The sequence below is a fragment of the Lissotriton vulgaris genome, chromosome 4_1 (genome assembly GCF_964263255.1).
Source record: "Lissotriton vulgaris chromosome 4_1, aLisVul1.2, whole genome shotgun sequence".
NCBI lineage: Eukaryota > Metazoa > Chordata > Amphibia > Caudata > Salamandridae > Lissotriton > Lissotriton vulgaris.
The window spans coordinates 1,037,247,372-1,037,270,997 of NC_141691.1; the positions used below are offsets into that span (position 1 = coordinate 1,037,247,372).

The window sequence follows — 23,626 nt, forward strand, 5'->3', positions numbered from 1 at the left end:
ACAATAGTGTGATGCTGCCTTGTCTTCGACTCTCTTAATTTACAACAGCACATGCAATTTTATGTAATTTTAAAGTTAATAGCTGCAAGCAGGGTAAGTACGCAAGTTAAATGGGATGGGAGGGGGACGTTGGGGGGGGGGGGGTGGTTGTGGAGTGGGTGTTTGAAGAGATCTCCTTATCCATATTCATATTTACTTCCATTACTCAAAGAAACCTCAGGAGAGGAGAGCTCTTTGAAATTTGGGAAAGCAGAGGGCTTCCACGCAAAGGTCACAGGTACAACAAGGAAATACATCTCGCAGGGAGGCCCAATTTGAACAGATTATTAATTTGACCCTCTCATTGGCCGCATTGTCAGGAACATCATGTACCTCCCATAAATGTCTCCAAGGCAATCACCCTAGTAAAGCGGCACACACCCTTCAAAACGCTTTCTCTTGGGGCGCCAACAGAGCCACGGCCAAGCATGACTCGCTACTCCTTGCCTCGCGTCCTTGAAAGCGAGGAAGAGAAACTCAACATTTAGGTTGTCAGATTTTGTGAGAAGAAGTGATAGAGAGTTCCTGAAGGTATATTGTATTTAACTATCATCAAGTGAAGAAGGAAAAAGAAGGGCGTAAGTGGAACATTTGAGCGCAGGATTAGCCAGATTATTTTTTCTCTTTTTTGGGGAGAGGCAGGATTGGGATGTGTAGGAAAGAAAGAGAGACCAAGCGATTTTTTCTCTTGCGGGATTGGTTATCGCTGGAAGTGTGACTGCAGAATGTCAGTGTATTTTAAAGTGTTTGCAGTCCAATGTCTCCTATCTTTCCTGTTCATCGATTCGTACCATATTGAGGTCTGTTGAAATTAGTCCCCTTTAGGGACGCAGATAGGATAAAATACAGCATACCATTGTGACTGGATAGATCAATCAAAGCTGATGTTTTTCATAGGGGCTGAGACATGTACAGAGATATGTGACAATGCATTTATCTAAGTTTTTTTTTTCATTGCCTATGCCCCATGCCAAATGGAAGACAATGCACAATTCGGTATATCACGTTCATTTTCTCTTTAAGGAGCTGGGATTCTCATCTAGATTTTTACCTTATCAATCCTCCAGAATCCTGGAACAGGTTGACTGGACCTCTTTGTCTGCTAAGAAGTGTAGAGGGGAGGTTTTCAAATTCATAATTAAACAGCTTTGTAATCATCAATCAAATCCAAATTAAAGAACCACTGACCACAACCTGAAGTTAAAGGATTTATTACAAAGCCAAAAATAATTGGACATACAGACACCTCAGCAAGAGGTTCAAAAGGTAAACTTGCACTAATACAAACATAATCCTACGAAATAGTCTCAGACGACTCTGAATAAAAAGTAACGTTAGTTCAAGAAACATCAGGCATCCAATTACCATCCCTACTTGGAGTCTGGACTGCATTTACAAAAAGGAAAGGAAAAGTTAATCTGTCCCTAGACTAACTCTAAGGTGACATCCCTACTTAACAACTCCCTTCAGGCAAGAGTAAAGGTGTCAGCTGTGAAGACTCCCTACGAAGTACATTCACGTTTCTTAGATAAGTAGCCTAAACTACTGAGCTCGTTCTAGGATGCTCCTTCCTACACCCCACTCTTCCCAAATTCCCCTCAATGCTGTCTAAAATTGCCTACATCCTGCTCTGGCAACCTTCTAACAAAATCTGCTCTCCACGCTTGGGTACTGTCCCTAATACAAAACTCCCAAAATTGTAGGTGCGCCCCAAGGCAAACCCCTCCAGGCAGTTGTCGGGTTTAGGATTTTTCCAGCATGGCACTCTTCCATCCAGCGTCCGTTGAGGTGTCCTTGGATCCCAGGCACCTTCTCCGCCAAATGTTGCAGATGGACATTCCTCTGGCAGTTACTCGTCCTCACTCCTACCGGCCTAACTTCTAAACAATGGATCTTTCTACCTAACAAGGTCCGTGGCCTTGCACCTACAACTGAAATACGTGAGAAGCAATCTTGTGCACATTCAAGGTTACGATTCAATATTCTCTGAGAACAGCACCTTTCCCTGGTCAGCACATAGTCGCGCCGAAGTGTGGGGGTAGGTGCCTAGTGGCAACGGCCATGTGCTGACCAGGTACTCACCTAGAAGCACAGGTCCCACGAGAACAGTCTGTGGGGACCTTTCCAAGGGCTTGAGTGGCTGATTTCCACACAGGACACCGGCCTGCTTTGGTTACTGACCCCTCAGGTTGTATACTACATACTTTATAGCCCACTCTGGGCATCTTATGAGTTTATGAGCACGATTAGGTCCTGAAGAATTGCCGATAGGGCATGAAACATGTTGGCCACAGGCGAGGGTTGAACGAGGCCAAATTACATTGTTTTTGAGTCCCGGTACCTCTCCCTTCACTATTTTAATAAGGTATTTAGCCACATGAATAAAGTTGCCGTAGTGGACTAAGCTAACCTTTTTTAACACACTTGTACACGCTCACTACTTCACCTTCTTAGGCCCCTCACACGCACTCAACAACGGCCAGGAACAAAAGAACTCCACAAAAGTGTAGCACTTAGTACTACCTGTCAGGCATTGCAGCGCCGGCTTGAAGTTGGAGCAGGAAGCCGATGATAAGCAAGACAACCATCTTGCAGGATGAAAATATTCGTCCAGCTAATCAGTTGTGTGAGGCATCCTAAGTTCCGATAAGGGATCCCTTCGTTTCCCTGACGATTGATTATACATTCTTTTAGAGAGACTACTCTGCCATACCAACATTATCTCTTGGGGAACTTTGTACATTACATGGTTATAGATTGTTAGGACAGGTACACTGGACCCCGATAAATATTGTCCTTTTTAGGTCCCTCTTTGTTGTTTACTCAATCCAATCCACTTTACCCTGCCCTGAATTTCTCAACTGCTTTTGTATCCAGTACCTATCTACTACTTGCTCTATGAATTTCTTCTCTGTATCTGACAACAAACATGTCAGATTATGGCGATGAGCATAAGATGTATCCAACTCTTGAGTCGGAATGAAATACGTCCCAAGCCTGTCTTCTGATTTATAATAATCATACTTGTTCAAATGCTTGTAGGCAGGTACTTCAGGAAGTACAGCATCACGATTCAAAAAAATATATTCAAAATGATTACGTCCATAGAAAATGCTAAGCAGCAAACTACATGAAATTCCATAGGTCAATGGAAGATGATGGTATCTAATACCCTCATCTACAGAAGCAGGCAATTGCATACACACATAGCAATCTTACTCATCCATAGCCTCAATGTACTCATACAACAACTTCGCATACACATTAAGCTTGAAATTGCCTCTCTGCAGATCTGCATGTAACCTACGACTCTCCTCTAGTAGCAAAGCTCTTTTGTCTCCTATTTTGACCTCTTTTTCGCTAGGAGTAGTAGGTGTAGGTGTTCCCTCTACCTCCACTGCCTGCTCATGTGGTATTAAATACGAAACTACAACTACTAGAATAATGAAGTTTATCACTCCTCCTACAAGTTGGCCTACAATGCACCTAGCTCTACAATTCGGGTTTCCAGATTCCATGGTCTCAGGACAATTTACAGCTTTCTTGTTCAGCAACAAATTTCACAGTCTCTTCTCTCCACCTTCTGGTGCTCAAACCAATTCGAACCACACCTTAGAAAGCTGGAAGTCCCCTTCGAATTTCAGTTCCTTATTTACAGTTTTTCAAAGACAACCCTAACCCTTCTCCTTCTTCTATGGGAAGCCCCTAAGTTTCTTGTTCTTCCACTTGGACCTAGGTTAGCAACTCAATTTATTTACAAAAAGTCTTATTCATCCACAATAAGATTTTTTCCAACCGCCTCTAGCACATATTCCAAAAGTTCAAGACTAATAACAATAGATTCATGAGATGGTATTTCAGGACCAAACGTAGGAAAGAGCAGTCTACTCAAGATCAGATGGCGAATTCTGCTCAATATAGGTGGATTCGGGACTGTAATGGTCAGTACACCTTCAATTTCAAGTCCTGGCACCAACAACAGCACATCCAACTTGACGTTAAGACTGGTACTGATCACTATCACTGCCCTCACCCTCCCTGATCTCAGTACTCCTGTCATCAGTCACAAGGTAAGTCCACTCAGGAGTCGCGTACCTCCGGCAAGGCACCTTCGTTCGTCTTGATCTCCTTAGTCCTCCACAAGCTTGGCCTTCTTCGGCTTCGTCCAATTCAGATTCCTCAGACACAGGAGCAAGGTCTCTTTCCGAAACCAGTCTCAAGTTCAGTCGCCTTTGTCTCGCCGGCCACTGTTCCTCTGCTCTGCTGGTTCTCTCAGCTTCTGCTTGCTCACCCTGCTCACAACTTTTTTCAGCTTAGTTTGACTCTGGACCACTTTCACAGCAACTTCCCCTTTCGGAGTCAGCCTCGGAGTCGCTGCTGTTGTGACCCTCCTCAGCTTGGTCTAGTGAGCAACCAGCTGCATCAGACACCCTCACAGCTTGGTTTGTCCCCTCCTGTGGCCCTGCCACATAAGCTGGATTTTCATTCGGGAGAGGAGCTGTTTCTTCCAAGGGTGCTGAAACTCGACGGATATGGGAAGCATGTAACCAGTTCGGCAGCCCCCCACACTTCACAATAGTGTTCGTGAATAGGATAACCTGGTAAGGGCCTCTCCACTGAACATCCAAGCAGCTCTTTCGCACGTTCTTCCGAACCAACACCAAGTACCCCGGACTCAGGTCGTGACAGAGATCACTGGATGCCGGGACCACAGCAGCCTGCGCCTGTTGAGACACAGAATGGACAACATCAGCAAGTCCCTTGCAATAATAGAGGATCAGATCATCTGTGATATTAATATGAGCTGCTACTGGCACCAGTGGAACCCTCATAACCCTTCCCAGAAGCACTTCATGAGGGGAAAGACCTGTTCTCCTGTCTGGGGTACTGCGCATACTCATCAACACCAAGGGCAAAGCACCTAGCCACTTCAGAGACGTAGATGAACACACTTTCCCCATTCGAGCTTTCAGAGTCCAATTGATCTGCTCCACTAATCCAGAAGCCTCTGGACGATAACTACAATGGAATCTCTGATCAACATTCAGTGCATTGCAAAGCATCTTCATGATTTCACTATGAAAATGCGTTCCTCTGTCCGATTCCAAAGAGGTTGGAATCCCGAAACGAATGACAAGCTCCCTCAACAATAGCTTAGCTACCTTGAGTATGTTGCACCTGCGGGTTGGGTATGCTTCCACCCACCTTGAAAACACACACACACCACTACCAAGATATACCTCAAGTGCTTTCACCTAGGTACCTCAATGAAGTCCAATTTGCCTTCTGTTGAAGGGCCCACCTGACCTCCCAATGTGACTCATGGTAACTTCAGTCCTCTTTCCAATATTCATTTGTTGACACGTAACACATCTCTGACACACAGCTTCTGCCACTGCACGAAACCGTGGATTGTACCATGTCTGTCGGAAAACTCGCACCATCTCATCTCTTCCTAAATGCACTGCACCATGAATCTGTCTTGCATTCGGACTCAGCAACTCATCCGGCAATACCACTCTTCCATCACCAGAGACCCAAATATCCACATCCCCTTTCACACAGCCTGATTTGATCCACACATTCTTCTCGTGGTCTGACACCTGTTCTTGCAAACAATTGAGCTAATCCCAAGTGCCTCCCATGACCAGCATCATGTTCAAATCGGTTCTCTCTTCGCCCTCTTCAACATGGTTCTCAGTGAAGATATAACCTTGTTCGGCACAGAATCATGCAACTTCATCCGCATAGCGGTTTCCAAGTGACACGAAATCTGTCCCTTTTCCATGAGCCGGTCACTTTACAACAACGATTTCTTTGGGACGTTGTAAGGCCTCTAGAAGCAAAAATAACAGTGGATGGACAGAATGCAGAACAATGTCATACATTCACCCCAGTACAGAGATCTGGGTCTAAATCCATCGGTTTTTTGCACCCCAGTTCAGAGAGGGCCATATGCAAATCAGCCTTGACCCTGTGCCTCATGGGAACAGTCCAGCCCTAACTTCCAAGCCATGTCTCTCCTGGACCGGAATCAAGCATCCTAGGACCAGTTTCTGGCTATCAGCCGTCTTCAGCCAGGATAGCTTGACTCCAGTGGTGTGGAGAGCATGGGAATCACATCTGAGCATACCCATCCCACTCGGGGTGACAAATGCAAAAATAACAGTTGATGGACAGAATGCAGAACAATGTCATCCATTCACTACAGTACAGAGATCTGGGCCTAAATCCTTTGTTTGTTTGCACTCCACACCACCCCAGTTCAGAGATGGCCATATGCAAATCAGCCTTGACCCTGTGCCTCATGGGAACAATCCAGCCCAAACTGCCAAGTCATGTCTTTCCTGGACCGGAATCAAGCATCCTAGGACCGGTTTCTGGCTATCAGCCGTTTTCAGCCAGGATAGCTTGACTCCAGTGGTTTGGAGAGCATGGGACTCACGTCTTAGCATACCCATACCACTTGGGGTGACAAATGCAAAAATAACAGTTGATGGACAGAATGCAGAACAATGTCATATGTTGGAGAACCGTAGCCTTAAGGCCCGACGGCGCAGGGTACGCCTCAAATCCCCGGAATTCACCTGCCTTGTCAAATACAGAGACACAGACTCTTCGTCTGGCGTAGAAGATCGTATTTATTAGCTGCAGCTAGTACAGTGGTCTTAGAAGCCGTTGATATAACGAGGTTCAAAAGAGACTGCCACTTAACTCCGTGGCGTACAGGCTTAGATACGGTACAATACAATGCAAAATACAAACACACAAGAGCATGAGGCATAGGCAAATGTTATAGACAATGCTTTAAGTCTTAGGTAACCTAAGTTCCCGTAGTTATGTTTGTCACTCAACCCCTTAAGTAAATTACAAACGAATCCACACAATCCAGTTTACGAGTAGAGAAACACAGTCTTATGCTCTAGAAGGACAGTCGTGAAACAGGAGAATGCATGAGACGTGTAGCGAAGGACAGCAGATAAGATAACCTACAGGAAAGAATGGTGTGAACCAACAAATGGTCCGGACGGGGATTAATCAGCTCAGACAGGAATTAGTGTACTCGGCCAGACCCTGACACTCATTAATAAACAAGAGCGAAGAAGCCACCTGACACGTAAATGCATAAACGACAAAAACATCGTGCTCGCCGTGCTGCCTGAGTGAGGGCAGCACAAAATGGCGGCGGCTACAAAATGGTGGCTGAGCACGAACAAATTCGCAATTTACAGAACCTCAGCCCCTCCTTTTGCCATTACTCAGGCAAAGACAAACCAACTCATGCTAATCTGAGTCGGAATCAACGTCAATGTTGATAAAATCCTCAAGCTGTTGCTGCACCATCATCCTAATATTCTCTGTCTTTGGAGTTACGGACTGTGGAACACATAGAGTAGCCAGTAGGCCACAAACTGCAGGACCACATTGAATACACAAACAACAAGAGAATATGATGGCCAAAATTGCTCCAAGGAACGTTAGGATCTTCCATCCCCAAGTTGACAATATTCCCCAAAACCATCCCATAAGAGACCAATCTCCTTCGTCCTGATGAATCGACTTGGAGACGGTATGCAATCTGGAAATGGCCTGGTATATTGTCGGATCATCATCTGGAATCTAAATGCAGCAACTAGATCCGATCAATCTACACACACCTCCTCGGTCTGCTAAGATTACGTCTAGTGCAATTCGATTCTGCAACGTCATAAGACGGTCAGCCTGAAGCTCTGCCGTAATATTACTTAGCTCACCTGCAGTAACAATGATGGTGGTCTCAACCACGCAAACCAATTGCCTGATGTGTCTGCTGTTGGCCATTGGACCCCAAAAGGGAAGGAATCCTTTAGGAAAGTCTCCTCCCTCTTGTTCTGCCGTGTCTTTGGCATCAAATATACCTCGGCTGTATCTAATTCTATGATGGTCTGACCGAGCCGTATATGTAGGGGGAAGGAGAAAAGCTATATAACAAGTTCCAGAAAAGTTAGAAGAGAGCCACGTATAGGCTCTATCATTACAGACGAAGTATGTTCCTTGAGACGGAACCAACGGAGGAAAGTCAGGAGACGAGAAAATGTAAGTATAGAGACAACTCTGTTTGCTGTCAGTCTTTTTGCCATTAACTTGGAGACAGAAATTACCTTGATGGGGTATGGTCCATACTGGAGAAGACCCACCCTGTCAAGGTTTGTCACCAAGTCTAGAAACATAATGGGTAATAACATTTCATCCCTCATAAGCTCTCTTCTCATCTAATGGAATCTTGTTCTTCTCTACGATCTTAGCCATCACCACTATACCCTTAATCAAACGCTGTGGCTAAAATCCAATCAATTCCTAAAAGTTTTAACGGAACTTCTAAGTCTGTTGTGGTATGCGGCCGAAAACATAGCCAGATAGGCCCAAGCTGAACCCTCATATGAAAAAGGAAGAACCAGGTATGGTGTGTATTGTGTAGCATGAGTCCGCACATCCAACAATCAGTCATATTAATAGCCAACTGATGATGGTGCAACAGCTGGACAAACGTATTGTTCATATATTCGGCTCTCCTTATCTGCTCATGCGGAGGTAGAGTATGCATTTTATGTGAAAGGATAGAAAGATGAGTAGGCAAAGAAGTCGTAGAATTAACAACATTTTTCTGCTGAAGAACACGTACGATTCAACCTGCGCACGCTAATAAAATACACAAAAACATAAAAACACACAAAGTTACGCCAAAACGACTACGCAATAATTTACAATACTTCGATCTCATTTCATGCTTCCTATTTTCCCTACCTACAATTATTGTACCATCCATCTTTATCTAAAAAAAAAATTCGCTCATGGCAATCTTCCTCAATCACTCAGCTACTCACTTCTGTATATCCTGAGGCACTAGCCACTTACTAAAAGAACAAAAACCAGGTTACAGTCTGAGTCTCCTACTGCGACCCTGCGACGGAGACGGATGGCACATCTAATACTAAATATCACATAAGCAAAAAGAAATGTCTTTGGAAAAAGGGAAAAAAGAAAATGTCAAAAAGTGTTCAATTCTTCTGGCCAACTTTTGACCTCATATTTTAGGTGTTTTGCTCGGCATAGTCCGGTCCTTAAACAAGGTCGCTGGATTTGTAGTGTCTATTCAAAGATGCACAGGCACAGCGGCTTGAAGAATGTCGTCGTCAACTTTCTCAGACTGGGTTTCATAGATTTGAGCGTCACTGAAAGGAACAAAACAAGGAATCGCTGCAGATTCAGATTCTCTTATGCCACCTCGGATCCACTGATCAAAGGGTAATGGCAGAGACACTTTCTTACAGTGCATGCCATGAACCCAATTTTTCTTGCTGACCACTTTCACAGCTGTGCGAGTGATAAGCAGAACTTGTCTAAGCGCTGACCAGCGAGGCTCCAAGTTCTTAGTCCGCTGAAAATTCTTGATGCAGACCCAGTCGCCGGGCAAGATGGTGTGACCTGGGTCTGTGTAAGCCTCTGGCAAAGCACTTTGTACCTGTTGGCGAATAACACTCAGTTTAGCAGTCAAGTCATGCAAGTAGTCAATTAACAAAGGATATGGTATGTCAGAGTACTTCCTGAGACGAGGGACACCCCAAACATTAGCTGGGCGTCCGAATACCACTTCATATGGGCTAAGTCCCATACGAGAGTGTACAGTAGTTCTGGTCGACAAAAGAGCTAGGGGCAAGGCATCAGGCCAGGCAAGACCTGTGATAGCTTGAATCTTAGCTAGTTTAAGCTTGAGTGTACCATTTTAGCACTCAACTAAACCCGCTGACTGTGGATGGTTTGCCGCATGGAACTTTTGTCTGATACCAAGAACAGAACACACTTTCTGCATAATTTGACCCACAAATTCACTTCCATTGTCACTCCAGACAATTTGCGGCAAACCAAATCTAGGTAAGAACTCTTTAAGTAGCACCTTAGCAGTAGACAAAGCAGTGTTATATTTCAAAGGGTAGGCCTCTATCCAACGGGAAAAGGCACAAACCACCGCCAGAACATACTTGAGGTTGTTGCATCGATCCATGTGAATGTAATCAATCTGCAACACCTCAAAAGGATATGACGGGGGAGCAAAATGACCTGCCGGAGTTGGGGTACCCTTTCCTGGGTTATGCATTAAACAAACAATGCAATGCTTAACCACATTCTCAGCACATTTCGGAATTCCTTCATTCTGCCACACAGGAGCCAAAAGCTTACATGTGCCTTTCGCACTAATGTGAGCTGGACCATGAGCCATAGTCACAACCGGCAACACGTAAGCGTCCGGTAATAGCCATCGCTGATGTTCCGACAACTCCGTCCAACAACCCATCGAATCTAGCATTCCCGTACTTTCTTTCCACGTACTCAATTCCTTCTCAGTAGCCTCTCCCTCAATCGTTTTCACACTCTCAATCGTGTCTTCACACATTCCAATTTCCCTAACCCAATTCGCAGGACCTGCCACATACATTCGGCTAGTAGCGTCTACAGCTGTAGTTTTTGCTACCTCATCTGCAAACGCATTTCCACGACCAACATCATCTATAACTTTCTTATGTGCACTGCACTTTATGATCGCTATCTGTGTAGGTAAAGTAAGTGACTCAAGAAGATCAGTCACTAATTGACCATGCTGAATCTTTGTCCCGTGAGAGGTAAAGAATCCTCTCTCTCTCCATAATCTACCGAAACTATGTGCAACACCAAAAGCATATTGGCTATCTGTGTACACATTCACTCTCTTTCCCTTTGACAACACACACGCTCTAGTCAAGGCTATTAATTCAGCTGCTTGGTCTGAATTTTGTCCGACACGTGCCGTTTCAACAATTGTGAATAATGTAGTGACAGCATAAGTAGAAGTAGTTTCCCCATTTGGAAGCTTTAAACAAGAACCGTCCACTCATAGGATTCCATCCGGGTCCTTGAGCGGAGTATCCTTCAAATCAATCCTGCCCTTCCTTTCTTCTTCCGTACGAAGAAAACAATCATGTTTTTCCTGAACGTCTTTCTCATCTGGGAGTGGCAACAGTGTAGCTGGATTTAATGTATTACATCTTTTGATATGCACATGACTCGCTAAAAGTGTCAGCTCGTATACAGACAAACGAGCACTCGTGAGATGCCGTGTTTTTGTTCTATTCAACAGGGTATCCACTGCATGTGGAACCATAACAATGAGTGTGTTATCTAACACTAATCCAGCAGACTGTCTAATAGAAATCACCGCAGCTGCTGTAGCTCTGAGACAACTGGGCAAAGCTTTAGCTACTGGGTCTAATGTAGCAGAGAAATAGATGCATGGCCTCTGCTTATCTCCAAATTGCTGTATCAAGACTGACAATGCACAACCCTCTCTCTCGTGAACGTACAGTGTAAAGGACTTACTATAATCTGGGGTACCCAACACCGGAGCAGAACATAGAGCAGTACATAGGTCAACAAAACTTTTCTGACATTCATCCGTCCAAGGGAGCGGATGGGGCGTATCTTTCAACGTAAGAGCCAACAATGGTTTGGCCAAAAGTGAAAAGTTAGGAATCCATTGTCTACAGTAGGAAGTGATACCCAAAAAGGCACGCACTTCTCTCTGCGTAGTAGGTACAGACATCTGAGAAATAGTCTGAATACGTTCTGGGGTCAATCGCCGTCCCTCCTTCGACAAGAGATGACCTAAATAGGTAACCTCTTGGCAGGCATATTGCAACTTAGAGGGCGACACCTTATGATTTAAAGCAGACAAATGATGCAACAATGCAACAGTCACACTCTTACACACGTCTTCCGTATCAGCAGCCACCAACAAATCATCCACATACTGAATGAGCATAGCACCTTAATCGAAAACTTCGGCCACCTAGTGAGAAACCAAAAATATCCCTACTTTCTTCAGCAATAGGAATACTAAAGAAAGCATTCTTGAGGTCTATCACTGAAAACCAAGCTGCCGAAGCAGGAATCATCGTCAATAAGGCTGTAATGTCTGGAACAACAGGAAACTGTGGTACAACAATTTTATTGACTTCTCTGAGGTCAATAACAAATCGATAAACAGGGGGCTGTGAAGGATCAGTTCTCTTAAGAATTGGGAGAAAGGGGGCTGTGAAGGATCAGTTCTCTTAAGAATTGGGAGAACAGGACTATTACAGACATTGCCTCTCGTTTCTTCGACCACGCCCTTCTGAATAAAGTCATCAACAATAGCCAGAAGCGCTTTCTCACCATTGCTAGAAATACAGTACTGGGGAATGCGTGGCATTCTAATGTTTTCTTTAACTGTGACAACATACGGTGGGATCGCAAGACGACCCACATCATTCGGACCCGTAGCCCAAAGACTTTCAGGAAGAGAGAGCAACTCAGGTGGAAACTGATCTCTGGATAAATACATAGAAGATGTCGATTTCTTCCCTAACGTAAGATGCACACCAGAAGGAAAACAATACAATATTGCATGTAACCTTTTCAACAAATCCTGACCCAACAAATTCTCACCACAACCGGTTGTCAGAATAAGGGAAGCATCCAATTCATAGGGAACAATCGAAACGGGTAAGGGGCAAGAAACTGGATTACGAACTGGGGCGCCAGAAAATCCTACGGAAGTATTTATTAAACCAGAAAAAGGTGCCCCAGTTCGTAATCCAGTTTCTTAGAATGAATAATAGAACTTTTCATCGCACCAGTATCCAAAAGAAACGGCTCTGAAACACCCATAGCATTGACAGTAACATACAGTACTTTTTGATCTACTGGAATCAACACAACTCCCTTACTTCGTCCTTGGCTGTCCTATTCAGTATGGAAATCTTCAATCCTATCTTCAACACGATAATCATCATTGTAATACTGGGCAGACTGGACTCTCTGCTGGTCAAAGACATTCGTAGCAGATGGAGGGAAAGACGCTGCTCCTGAGCTTCAACAACCAACCAACGCACACCATGACCGAACAACCACCCCCCACGACCACCCTCCACGCCTGGACCCCGATCAGCACCGAAGACACCATACGCACAATGAACTCCATCCACTCCGGATCACCGACCGACCCCTGCCCTCACCACGTCTTCAACAAGGCCGACGCTGTCATCGCACCCCACCTGCGGGACATCATCAACACCTCCTCCGACACCGCCACCTTCCCTGAGAGCTGGAAACACGCCAAACTCAGCGCTCTCCTCAAGAAACCAACAGCGGACCCCACCGAACTCAAGAACTACCGCCCCATCTCGCTCCTCCCGTTTCCAGCCAAAGTCATCGAGAAGACCGTCAACAAGCAGATGGCCGCCTTCCTCGAGACGAACGGATCCCTCGACCCCTCACAGTCAGGCTTCCGAGCCAATCACAGCACCGAGACCGCCCTCATCGCCGCCACCGATGACATCCGAGCCCTGATGGACAATGGAGAAACAGCGGCCCTCATCCTCCTAGACCTCTCCGCGGCATTCGACACTCTCTGCCACCGCACCCTAGTACAGCGCCTCAGCAACGTCGGAATCCAGGACAAGGCGCTGGAATGGATCATCTCCTTCCTCGACGGAAGAACACAGAGAGTCCGCCTACCACCGTACAAGTCAGAGGCCTCCGAAGTCATCTGCGGCGTCCCTCAAGGGTCATCTCTGAGCCCCACCCTCTTCAACGTCTACATGAGCCCCCTCGCGGCCATCGTACGCAAACACAACCTCAGCATAATCTCCTACGCCGACGACACCCAGCTGATCCTCTCCCTGACCAACGACCCCGCCTCCGCCAGAGCCAACCTGCACGAAGGGATGAAAGAGGTAGCCGAGTGGATGACGACCAGCCGCCTGAAACTGAACTCTGACAAGATGGAGGTCCTCATCCTGGGCTCTTCACCCTCCGCCTGGAACGACTCCTGGTGGCCTCCCGCCCTGGGCACCGCACCCAAACCGACAGACCATGCACGCAACCTGGGCTTCATCCTGGACTCCTCCCTCTCCATGACCAGGCAAGTCAACAACGTCTCCTCGGCGTGCTTCAACATCCTACGCATGCTACGAAAGATCTTCTGGTGGATCCCCTCCGAGACCAGGAAGACCGTCACCCAGGCCCTCGTCACCAGCCGACTGGACTACGGCAACGCCCTCTACGCCGGTACCACCGCCAAGCTCCAGAAGAGACTCCAGCGGATCCAGAACGCCTCAGCCAGACTCATCCTCGACATCCCACGAACCAGCCACATCACCGGACATCTGAGAGACCTCCACTGGCTCCCCGTCAACAAAAGAATCACCTTCCGCCTCCTCACCCACGCACACAAAGCCCTACACGACCAGGGCCCGAGCTACCTCAACAGCCGAATCAACTTCTACGCTCCCAATCGCCACCTCCGATCAGCCAACCACGCCCTCGCCGCCGTCCCCCGCATCCGAAGAGCGACTACGGGAGGAAGGTCCTTCTCCTACCTGGCCGCCAAGACCTGGAACTCCCTCCCTCCCGACCTGCGCCTGACCCAAGACCACCTCTCCTTCAGGAAGAAGCTGAAGACCTGGCTGTTCGAGCAGTAGCGGCACCCCCCCCCCGCCCCCCCAGCGCCTTGAGACCCTACGGGTAGTTAGCGCGCTATATAAGTGTCACTGATTGGTTGATTGACTGAGAGGACACACCTCATCCTCTACCTCTAGATCCTTGACTGAAAATTACCACAACCTCGTGGAGCAGATATCCCATTATTATGCTGCAATAAAACCGGACAACTATTCCTAAAATGTCCTTCTTCCTTACAATACGTACATTGATTAGGACCTACCAAAGATCGCGGTACAAAAGACTCAGGCTTCTGGAACACCTTCTGAAACTGTGGAGGTTGAGAAAACTGAGACTGTGCAGGACGTGGAGGATAAGCCTGCTGCAAATGAACCTTCGTTTTCAGATCTTTATTTTTCTTCTCTTGTTTATCTTTCTCCTCCTTATCTCTATTCTCATAATACTGTGCAGTAGCCAATATTTTGGCAGGGGAAGAAACAGCCCATGCACTTTCAGAACTCTTTAATTTATTCGATAATTCAGGGAGTAAGTTGTATACAAACTTATCCACAAACAATCGCTGACCACCCTCTACACTCAGATCCTGACCACTATGGTCAATAAACGTCTCTTCAAAACGAGTGAAGAAATCCGAAACGCTTTCGTCTTTCTTCTGCTTGCAAGCGGCCAGCATATCCCAATTTACTCGCACCGCAGGCATCATTGTCTTCATCAATTCAATTATTCTGCCAGGTAAGGCAGTAATCAAATCATCGGGCTTCGTACCACCCACTTGACCTGCATCAGTGGCTCAAATAGCAGCCCAAACACCGCCTAATTCAGCATCATGATTTTCTCTACGAATTCGTGGTACTAAAGGGGGTGGTGATGGACAGAGCATCTGAACCAATCAAACACTCACACCCAGTCAACAGATCTGGGTTTAATCCATCACCGTTCTTTAGCCCACTCTGCCACCCCAGTTCAGACATGGCCATATGCAAATCATTCTGACCATGTGCCTCATGAGAACAGTCCAGCCCGAACTGCCTAGCCATGCCTTACCTGGACCGGAAACAAGCTTCTACGAATTTGTGCCCTTAATGCTTGCGGAACAAAATTCCCAAAAAACATATCAATATCAGCCAAATTCATAATACAAGCCTCAACTGTTTGAGACAATTCTTTATAATACCCAGCAGGATTTTTACGGGGGTCCGGGAGAGTCTGTTTAAGCGCCAATACTTCAGACTTTTTCCAAGGTTCGTGGACCCAAATATGCTAGAAATGGGCAGGTATCTGTGGTGGACCAACTACCTCTTCTCTCCATACGGGAGGAACTTCACGCATCGGATAATTCTTAATACCCTGTCTATTAACAGAATCAGTCTCATAGAGAGTCAGGGACTGAAACATGGCCCGAAACGCAACAAGTTTATTCACTGCGTCTACAACTTGCGGTCCTACAATAAAACCTTTATCAAAATCAGCTTGTAACTTCAGTAGCTCCGAAGGAACTGAATCTAGCTACGTATCTTCCCATCCTTTAATAAGAGTTTGACACATAACGTTAAAAACATATCTCTGAGTGGGCTCCACCCACTGATGAAAAGAACTCATATTGTCCTCTGTACTATATTCTAGTCCTTTCTCAATCTATTTACGAGCAAGAGATCCCAAAACTACTTTCTCGTCGGTAAGAGGAAGTTGACAACGGGATTGTCGTCTAGAGAAAGCTGGAGACAGATTCAAAGACCCAAGAAGAGGAGAAAAGAAGTTTGAGACAGCATCTGCTATTCTTCTCTGTGAGGTAGGAGAATCCCTTAAGAGAATAGGAGGCATTACAGATGTAGAAGGCAACGGATACTGAAAAGTAGCTGACTGAAGAACAGGAGCAGGGGATTGTAGAGAAGGTGGGGGCTGAATTACAGAATGTGAAGGCGGAGCAGAGGCAGGCAAAGGAGCATTAGTAGGTTGAGCCAGTTGCTGAACAACCGGAAATGCAACAACCACTTGTTGAGCAACAGGAGGGGGTACTGGAGGTGCATTAGGAGTTTGGGCATAGGGCGGAGGTGAATTCAATAAACAAGACATTAAAGAATCTTCTTCCAATTCCTTACTTTTATCTGAAGGAGAAGTAGGCAACATCGGATAGCATCTATCTATCGCCATGCGATGTTGTCTTTCCAATATCTCATTCACGCCATCTACTTCATTATTTTTAAACTGCTGTGCAGCCTGTATAATTGACACGTGTTGTGCTTTTTTATCTTTTTTCGCTTGCTTAATTTCTTTCTTTTTGGCTTCCTTACGCCAAAGGCGAAAAGAGTCAAACATTGCCGGCCGGGCTTTCCTTCTAAACAGAATCGCTTCCAAATGATCTAATATGGCGGAGTCAAAACTACCATTTTGGGGCCATCTTAAAACTCCACTATTTTCCGTGTATCGGACCAATGTCTCATTAAAGGTAATGGGACCAATACCATGTTTCGAATAGAGCTCATAAGTGGGAGTTCCAACTGGAGGAATCAGACATGAATCCTCTAACTGGGAATCCCTGGTACAACCTAGACAACAAATTCTTTTAAACTTACTTAGTCCAGGCATCGTTACTTCTCTAGACTACTCACAAACAACAAGAGCTATGAATTAATAAAACAGCACAAACGTACTCACCCCTTGGCTTCAGTTAATGCAATAACTAGGCATGAGCGGATTTTGCGGATTCGCAATCCGCGAATTTGTGGATTTGCGAATTTGCGGATTGCGAAAATCCACAAAATCCGCGAATTCTCGCGGATTTTGCGGATTTTTTTTTGTGTTTGCATGGGTTTCTGCAAGTTCGCGAGGGTTTCGTACAATTTCGCAAATTGCGAACTTACTTGTCGGGTCGCCAGTTTTGCGAACTTGTTGTTTCTACGTGCCCAGCCTGTTTGCAAGCCTTTCTTCATCACCGCCACCCTCTGTCACCACTGGCACTCTCTTTGTTCACCCATGCCACCCTCTGGCTCACCCATGTCACCCTCTGTGTCATCACAGCATCCTCTGTCAACACTGGCACTCTGGTTCACCCATGCCACCCTCTGGCTGGCACACCCATGCAACCCTCGGTGTCATCACAGCACCCTCTGGTTGACCAGTGAGTGTACATTATTGTGGCAAAGCAAAGCACACCTGCTAAGTGCTTTAAGTTTTGCAAAATTAAATTACAACAACACCTGCCCTGCCCCAACTGACATTAATGAAGGCTGGCACCTGCTTGTCTGCTCCCTTTACTTTGTGTTGCAATGTAAATTTTTTTTAACAGGATCTTTGTTGGCAATGGCATACTTGTAACTATTCTGTGACTTAAGTTTTGCAAAATTAAATTACAACAACACCTGCCCTGCCCCAACTGACATTAATGAAGGCTGGCACCTGTTTGTCTGCTCCCTTTACTTTGTGTTGCAATGTAAAAAATTTTTAACAGGATCTTTGTTGGCAATGGCATACTTGTAACTATTCTGTGACTGTCAGAGCAGGGTCACACAATAGTTGCAAGTAGGCAACCGAATTCTGGAGGGCCCCTTCAGGAAGCACTACAGGGAATGGTTACAAATGATGAGGTTGAACTTTTGCACCTGCTCATTGCTTTTGCTTTAGCAAAAATCGTTTTTCAGTAATTTCACGCTATTCGCGAGGCGCGGCGTCGTGCGAAATCGACCGTGGAAGCAGCAAACTCGTGCGAACTACCCCAAGGTCGAGTATGGGCGCCGCCATTTTGTTTGCGTGACGTATTTCCGTTTCCGCCCGCTATGTGTAATCTCGCGGAATGAGCGCCTTGCGAATACAAGTTTGCACGAGTTTGCGAGAGAAATCGCGTGCGAACTTACTTACGCGCACGTGATCGGGCCGCCATCTTGTTTTTCATTCATTCCTATGTGTCTGGGCATGGTGTTTCTATCCTCTCTATATCTCTGCCATCCTTTGCTTGTTTTAATATTTTTTGAATCTATTTAAATTATTAACTATCCCTCTAGTTTTCTAGCTATATATTTTTGTGTTTTAGGCTACTTTTGTTCACTTTTCAACTACTTTTTTAAACTTTTATTTTCTTCTTCCCTAGTCTTATTCTTTTTCATTTTTTCTCCTTGTTGCTACCACCTGCCCAGACCATGGTGAAGCCAGCAGTCAAGCTGCCCAAGACGGGCCCCGCAGCCCGTGCCCGGCTCCCGTGTGGCCATTTGAGGGCGGAAATGGTGGTGCCCAGGGACACCTTCAGCCCTGAGGAGGTGGGCGCACTGGTCTACTATGTACAGCGCCGCCTCCCCAGGACCATCGCGGCAGGCGGCAGGATCGCTGCTGGCTACAACAACCGCCAGGAGCGACGGAAGCGGTGGGAGCAGGTGTGCCAGGCCCTGTTTGACATCTCGGGGGTCCAGAGCGCTACAACCAGGTGACCCACCGCTGGACGGATATCCTGGACAGGGAGCGCGACCTGCTCGACCTGCTGGGAGTGGAGGTCCCCGGGCTTGGTGAGTAGTAGTAGCAATTTTTTCATCACTGACTACTCTGTTTTTTCTCCTGCTCTGTGTGTTATATTGCAAATGTTTGTTTTAACCTTTTTACAAAGAGCAATAATGCTGCCGATTACATTGATAGTAGAGGTAAATTAATATTTCAAAATCTTCTGTGCATTTCAGGTGCACTGCTCTCCTTCTCTGTGGCGGTGCCACTGCTTATTTGTTTTCTATTTTGTGTTCATTTAATTGGGCTGAGTAATGTATGAGTGTACTTTACAGAACTGCGTAATGCTAGACACAAAGGGGCAGATTTACAAGCCCCTAGCGCCACGTTTACGCTGCCTTACCTGACGCAACAGCGACGTAAACGTGGCGCATCCCTGCGAGTCATGTACAATGTGATGCATCTAGGGAGATGCGCCACGTTAAGGCCTGGGCCTGCGCCACAATGGGTGCGTTCCCACGCAGGGGGGGGGGGGGGCGGGGGGGGGGGTCAGGCAGCTGTGCGCCTCGCAAAAGTGCCTGTGTGAAATCTACAAGATTTAACGCAGGCACTTCCGCGACGCTGCTACGTCAATTCTTTATGCCTGCTTGCTTGAAGCAGGCGTAAGGACTGATGCGGTATGTTGAGTATTGGGCAGCCCTGAGCATTGCTAGAGTTGCATCGAGCCTGCGACGCGACTCTAGAGATGCGCCCCTCTTTCGTCACGAGATGCGTCACGCATCTGCCTACCCTTGCGCCAGGGTGTGCCGCATTGTAATTGCGGCGCATCTGCCGTGACGCAAGGTTAGTTTTGTGTTACGCATTTGTTCTGGCGCACCTCTGGAGGTGTGCAGCCCAGAACTCGTAAGTATGCCCCTAAGTGTCAGATTTGCAATTACCTGCGCATCCCTGCAAAGTGTGCGGCACGCCAGCACCACCCATGGTGCGCCGTACTTACAATTCGGCACACCATGGTCCCAAAACGTCACCGAAGCGTTACGCATCGGTGCCGTAAAGGCGGCTCATTGATGGAGTTGCGTCGCAACGATGGCGCAGCTCCAGCAATGCTGCGTCAAGCCGTACGTCTGCTTCATGCAGGTGCAGGGTTTGAGTGACGCATCATTGTCCTAAATGACTGATTGAAATTTTATATATTCCCCATAGCCACTTTTAGCATGCGTTCCTGCGCAGGAACGCCCTCCCTTGCGCTGGAACGCTCCCTTATGGCGCAGGGCTTTAGAATGGGATGCATCTCCCATATGCGTCACGTTGTTAATATACGCCACAACATGGCGCCTCTCTTCTTGTGGCGCTGCGTCACAAAAGTGACGCAAGAACGGAGCAAAAGAGCTGCAAGGGGCTTGTAAATCTGCCCCTAGAGTAGAGGCTCAGGTGCAGTCCTTCCTTTGTAGCCCTCTTTTTGGCTGAAATAGTTGGTTCTTGTTCTTTCTAAATGTTTGATTTGGTTGACAAGGACATCGACAAGCAGCAATCATCAATGTTTTCTGTTCTTTCTTTCAAGTTGTACGTCAGGTCTCCCCAGGGGCAAGCGGACGGAACAGGAGGATGCTGTGGCTTCAAAGGAGGAGGATGCAGGCCAGGGCGGCGAGTGCTCCTTTGCTGGCCCTAGTAAGTTTTCATTTAAATATAGAGGACCTATTTTAATTTTTTTGAAATAGTGTTTAGATAGGAGCACAATCCATAATACTACTGTTGCAGGGACAATTCTCCACAAACCGAACTATGGACACTAAACACCAGAGTAATAATATTTCAGAGGGGCGTGTTTGGCGCACTGTATAAACCTGGTAGTGTCAGAGGCACGGACTCCTCCTTGCAAAAATTGCAAAACCTTTCGCTCAGTCACTGTAGTCTGGAGGACCAAAAACCACAGAGTCTATTCAAGTTTAAAAGCTTTATTAAAAGTAAACACATATATTAAAATTAAGTTAGCTGGAAATAGATAAAGTGCTTGGTGCTGAGTTGATGAGTAATGGAACACATTTCTTGTGGTCGAGCCGAGCTTTCACCTGGTTTGAAGTTGATGTCGCTCTTGTCCTTAGAACTAGAAGTCCAGCTTCTGTCTGTTCAGAGAAAAATGGTGTGTGTTAAAATTAAGCAAGCATTCATCAATTGTGACAAAAAAGTGCAGCAAGACAACAGCCTTCCCTGGAAGGAGGGACATTTTTAATTTAGACTAGACAGTCAATTACTTTTTCTGTTGTTTTCACATTTCCTCATTCCTAGACCAAATACTAGTGAGTGGTGTAATCTAACATTCTTAAATCTACTTTGTAGGTGGAACATCTGGTGGCGGGGCCAGCTCGGATGTGGTGGTGGTGGTCGACTCCGAGGACAACTCTGGGGAGGAGGCGGCGCAAGTGGCCCAAGCAGATACTGTGAGGAAGCAGACAGTGGTGGTGGCGGGTAGAGGTAAGCTAAAAATGCCAGAAAAAAACAATTCTAAATCAGGAGGATGTGGTTATAGAGCATGGGTCCCCACAAACTTTCTCTCGGGGCCAAATTGACAGTGTGGTTTGTGGCCAAGGGCCGCACCGATGGGGGCAGGGTCAGTCAGTGGGGGAGGGGGGTGGATCTAGAGCAACAAAAAAAAACTATGACCACTGAGCCACCAGACCTGGCATACACGCATCTTTCTTTCTCTCTCTCTCTGTCTCTCTCCCTCCCTCTCTCTGTCCTCCTCCCTCTCTGTCTCCCTCCCTCTCTCTCTGTCTCCCTCCCTCTCTCTCTGTCTCCCTCCCTCTCTCTGTTTCCCTCTCTCTCTCTCTCTGTCTCCCTGTGTCTCCCTCTACCTCGCTGTCTCTCTCTCTCTCTGTCTCCCTCCCTCTCCCTCCCTCTGTCACCCTCTGGCTCCCTCCCTCTCTCTCTCTCCTTCTGTCTCCCTCTCCGTCTTCCTCTCTGTCTGTCCCTGTCTCTGCCCCTATCTGTCAGTCTGTCCCTGTCGCTATCTGTCCCTGTTTCCCTCCCTCTGTCTCCCTCTCTGTCTCTCTGTCTGTTTCTGCCTGTCTGCCTCTTTCCCTGTCTCTGCCTCCATCTGTCTCTGTCTGTGTCTCTCTGTCTGTCTCTGTCTCCCTCCCTCCCTCTCTCTCTCTGTCTCCCTCCCTCTCTGCCTGTCTCCCTCTCTTGCTCTCTCTTCCCCTCTCTCTCTCTCTCCCTCTGTCTCACTCACTCTGTCCGTCTCCCTCTCTCTCTGTCTCCCTCCGTCTCCGTCTCTCTGTCTCCCTCTGTCTCTGTCTCTCTGTCTCCCTCTCTGTCTCCCTCCCTCTGTCACCCTCAGTCTCAATCCCTCTCTCTCTCTCCCTCTGTCTCCCTCTCCCTCTCCATCTCCCTCTCTATCTCTCTGTCCCTGTCTCTGCCTCTATCTGTCTGTCGGTCCCAGCCTGTTGTAATTACCATATTGTCACTGGGCCAGCACTGGATGGACCTGCGATCCAGGGGGGGCAAGCGCCCCCCCTTGCCCCTCCCTGCGGACGCCCATGATACTGGCCTCAATAGTTTTGTACTGCGCTGGCTAGTTGGTAGTTGTACTGTGACACAACTTTCTGCTGAATCATTTTGTGTTAATCATATTCTCAAAGAGCATTGGTTACAGATTATGTCTTTCTTTCTTCATATAGTTGGTCGTACAAAAACATCCAAACCATCCCGGAGTATGCAGGCTCTACTGGCCCGGCAACGGAGGCTGGATGCCACTGTTGCCGAATATCGGCGGCTGGTGGAACTGGAGTGGGAGGACACGCAGTCCAGTACATCTTCTGGGACATCTGCATCCTCCTCCGCGCCCCCACGTTCTGCCGGTCAGCACAGTGCTCCGGCGGTACGGAGCCAGGCTGGCAGACGCCACCGCCGAGCAGCAAAGGCTGCCCCTCACAGTACTGTCAAGGCTCGCTTGCGCCGTGCAACCCACAGAGTGTCCGACCTGGAGGCGGAGGTCCGCAAGTTGAAGGGAAATCAAAGTTTGTTGGAGGGCCTCCGCTTAGACCACGTCATCCTCCGGGAGCAGTACGATGACCTGTCCCTAAGACATGATGCCCTGGAGGCCAAAGTCCACAGCATGCATCCCTAGAGTGTCCCTTGCCCCTTTTTTAGAGACTTTTGGGGGGTGGGAATTGGGAGTTGGGGTTTTTGGGGACTTTTGAAGGACTATTTTTTTGTTGGGGTTAGGAGGGTCTTGCGGGAGATTATTTTGTTAGGGATATAAAAATATACTTTTTCAAACTTTATCTGAGCATACCTGTCTTTTTACTACTTTTGAGCCTGGTGGGTGGTGGTTTTGCAGTAAGTTAGTTTTACTGAACACTGTCATCGTGTTGGTTCACGTGTAATTGGCCAAAAGTTTTCCAAAGTAAATGCCTGTCACAGAGTAAGTTAATTCAAGAGTCCTAGGACTTTACTAGTACCACTGTCACTCTCTCGCCACTCCTAATACTCAATTATACTACCTCCCATCCAAACGCTTATCTTACCTGTATTTTGTGTTTGAGGGCTGGCTCCACCTGGAATTCACAGTGTCCTAAAGCGTTCTGCAGCAGGGCCCCGACTGGAGTTTCCCGGCGTGGATTTGCTGCAAAACAAAAGCAATCAACAT

General features: G+C 47.0%; 1 protein-coding gene across 1 annotated transcript in view; it reads left to right on the forward strand.

Annotated features, from left to right (window-relative positions):
• The window catches only part of LOC147722833 (uncharacterized), a 61,365-nt gene extending 38,261 nt beyond the window's left edge, over positions 1–23,104 (forward strand). Inside the window, exons 3-4 of the mRNA XM_086967396.1 lie at positions 21,316–21,450; positions 22,656–23,104. Coding sequence (XP_086823522.1) covers positions 21,316–21,450; positions 22,656–23,104 — 584 coding nt within the window. The remainder of the gene's footprint in view (positions 1–21,315; positions 21,451–22,655) is intronic.
• The last annotated feature ends 522 nt before the right edge of the window (positions 23,105–23,626 follow it).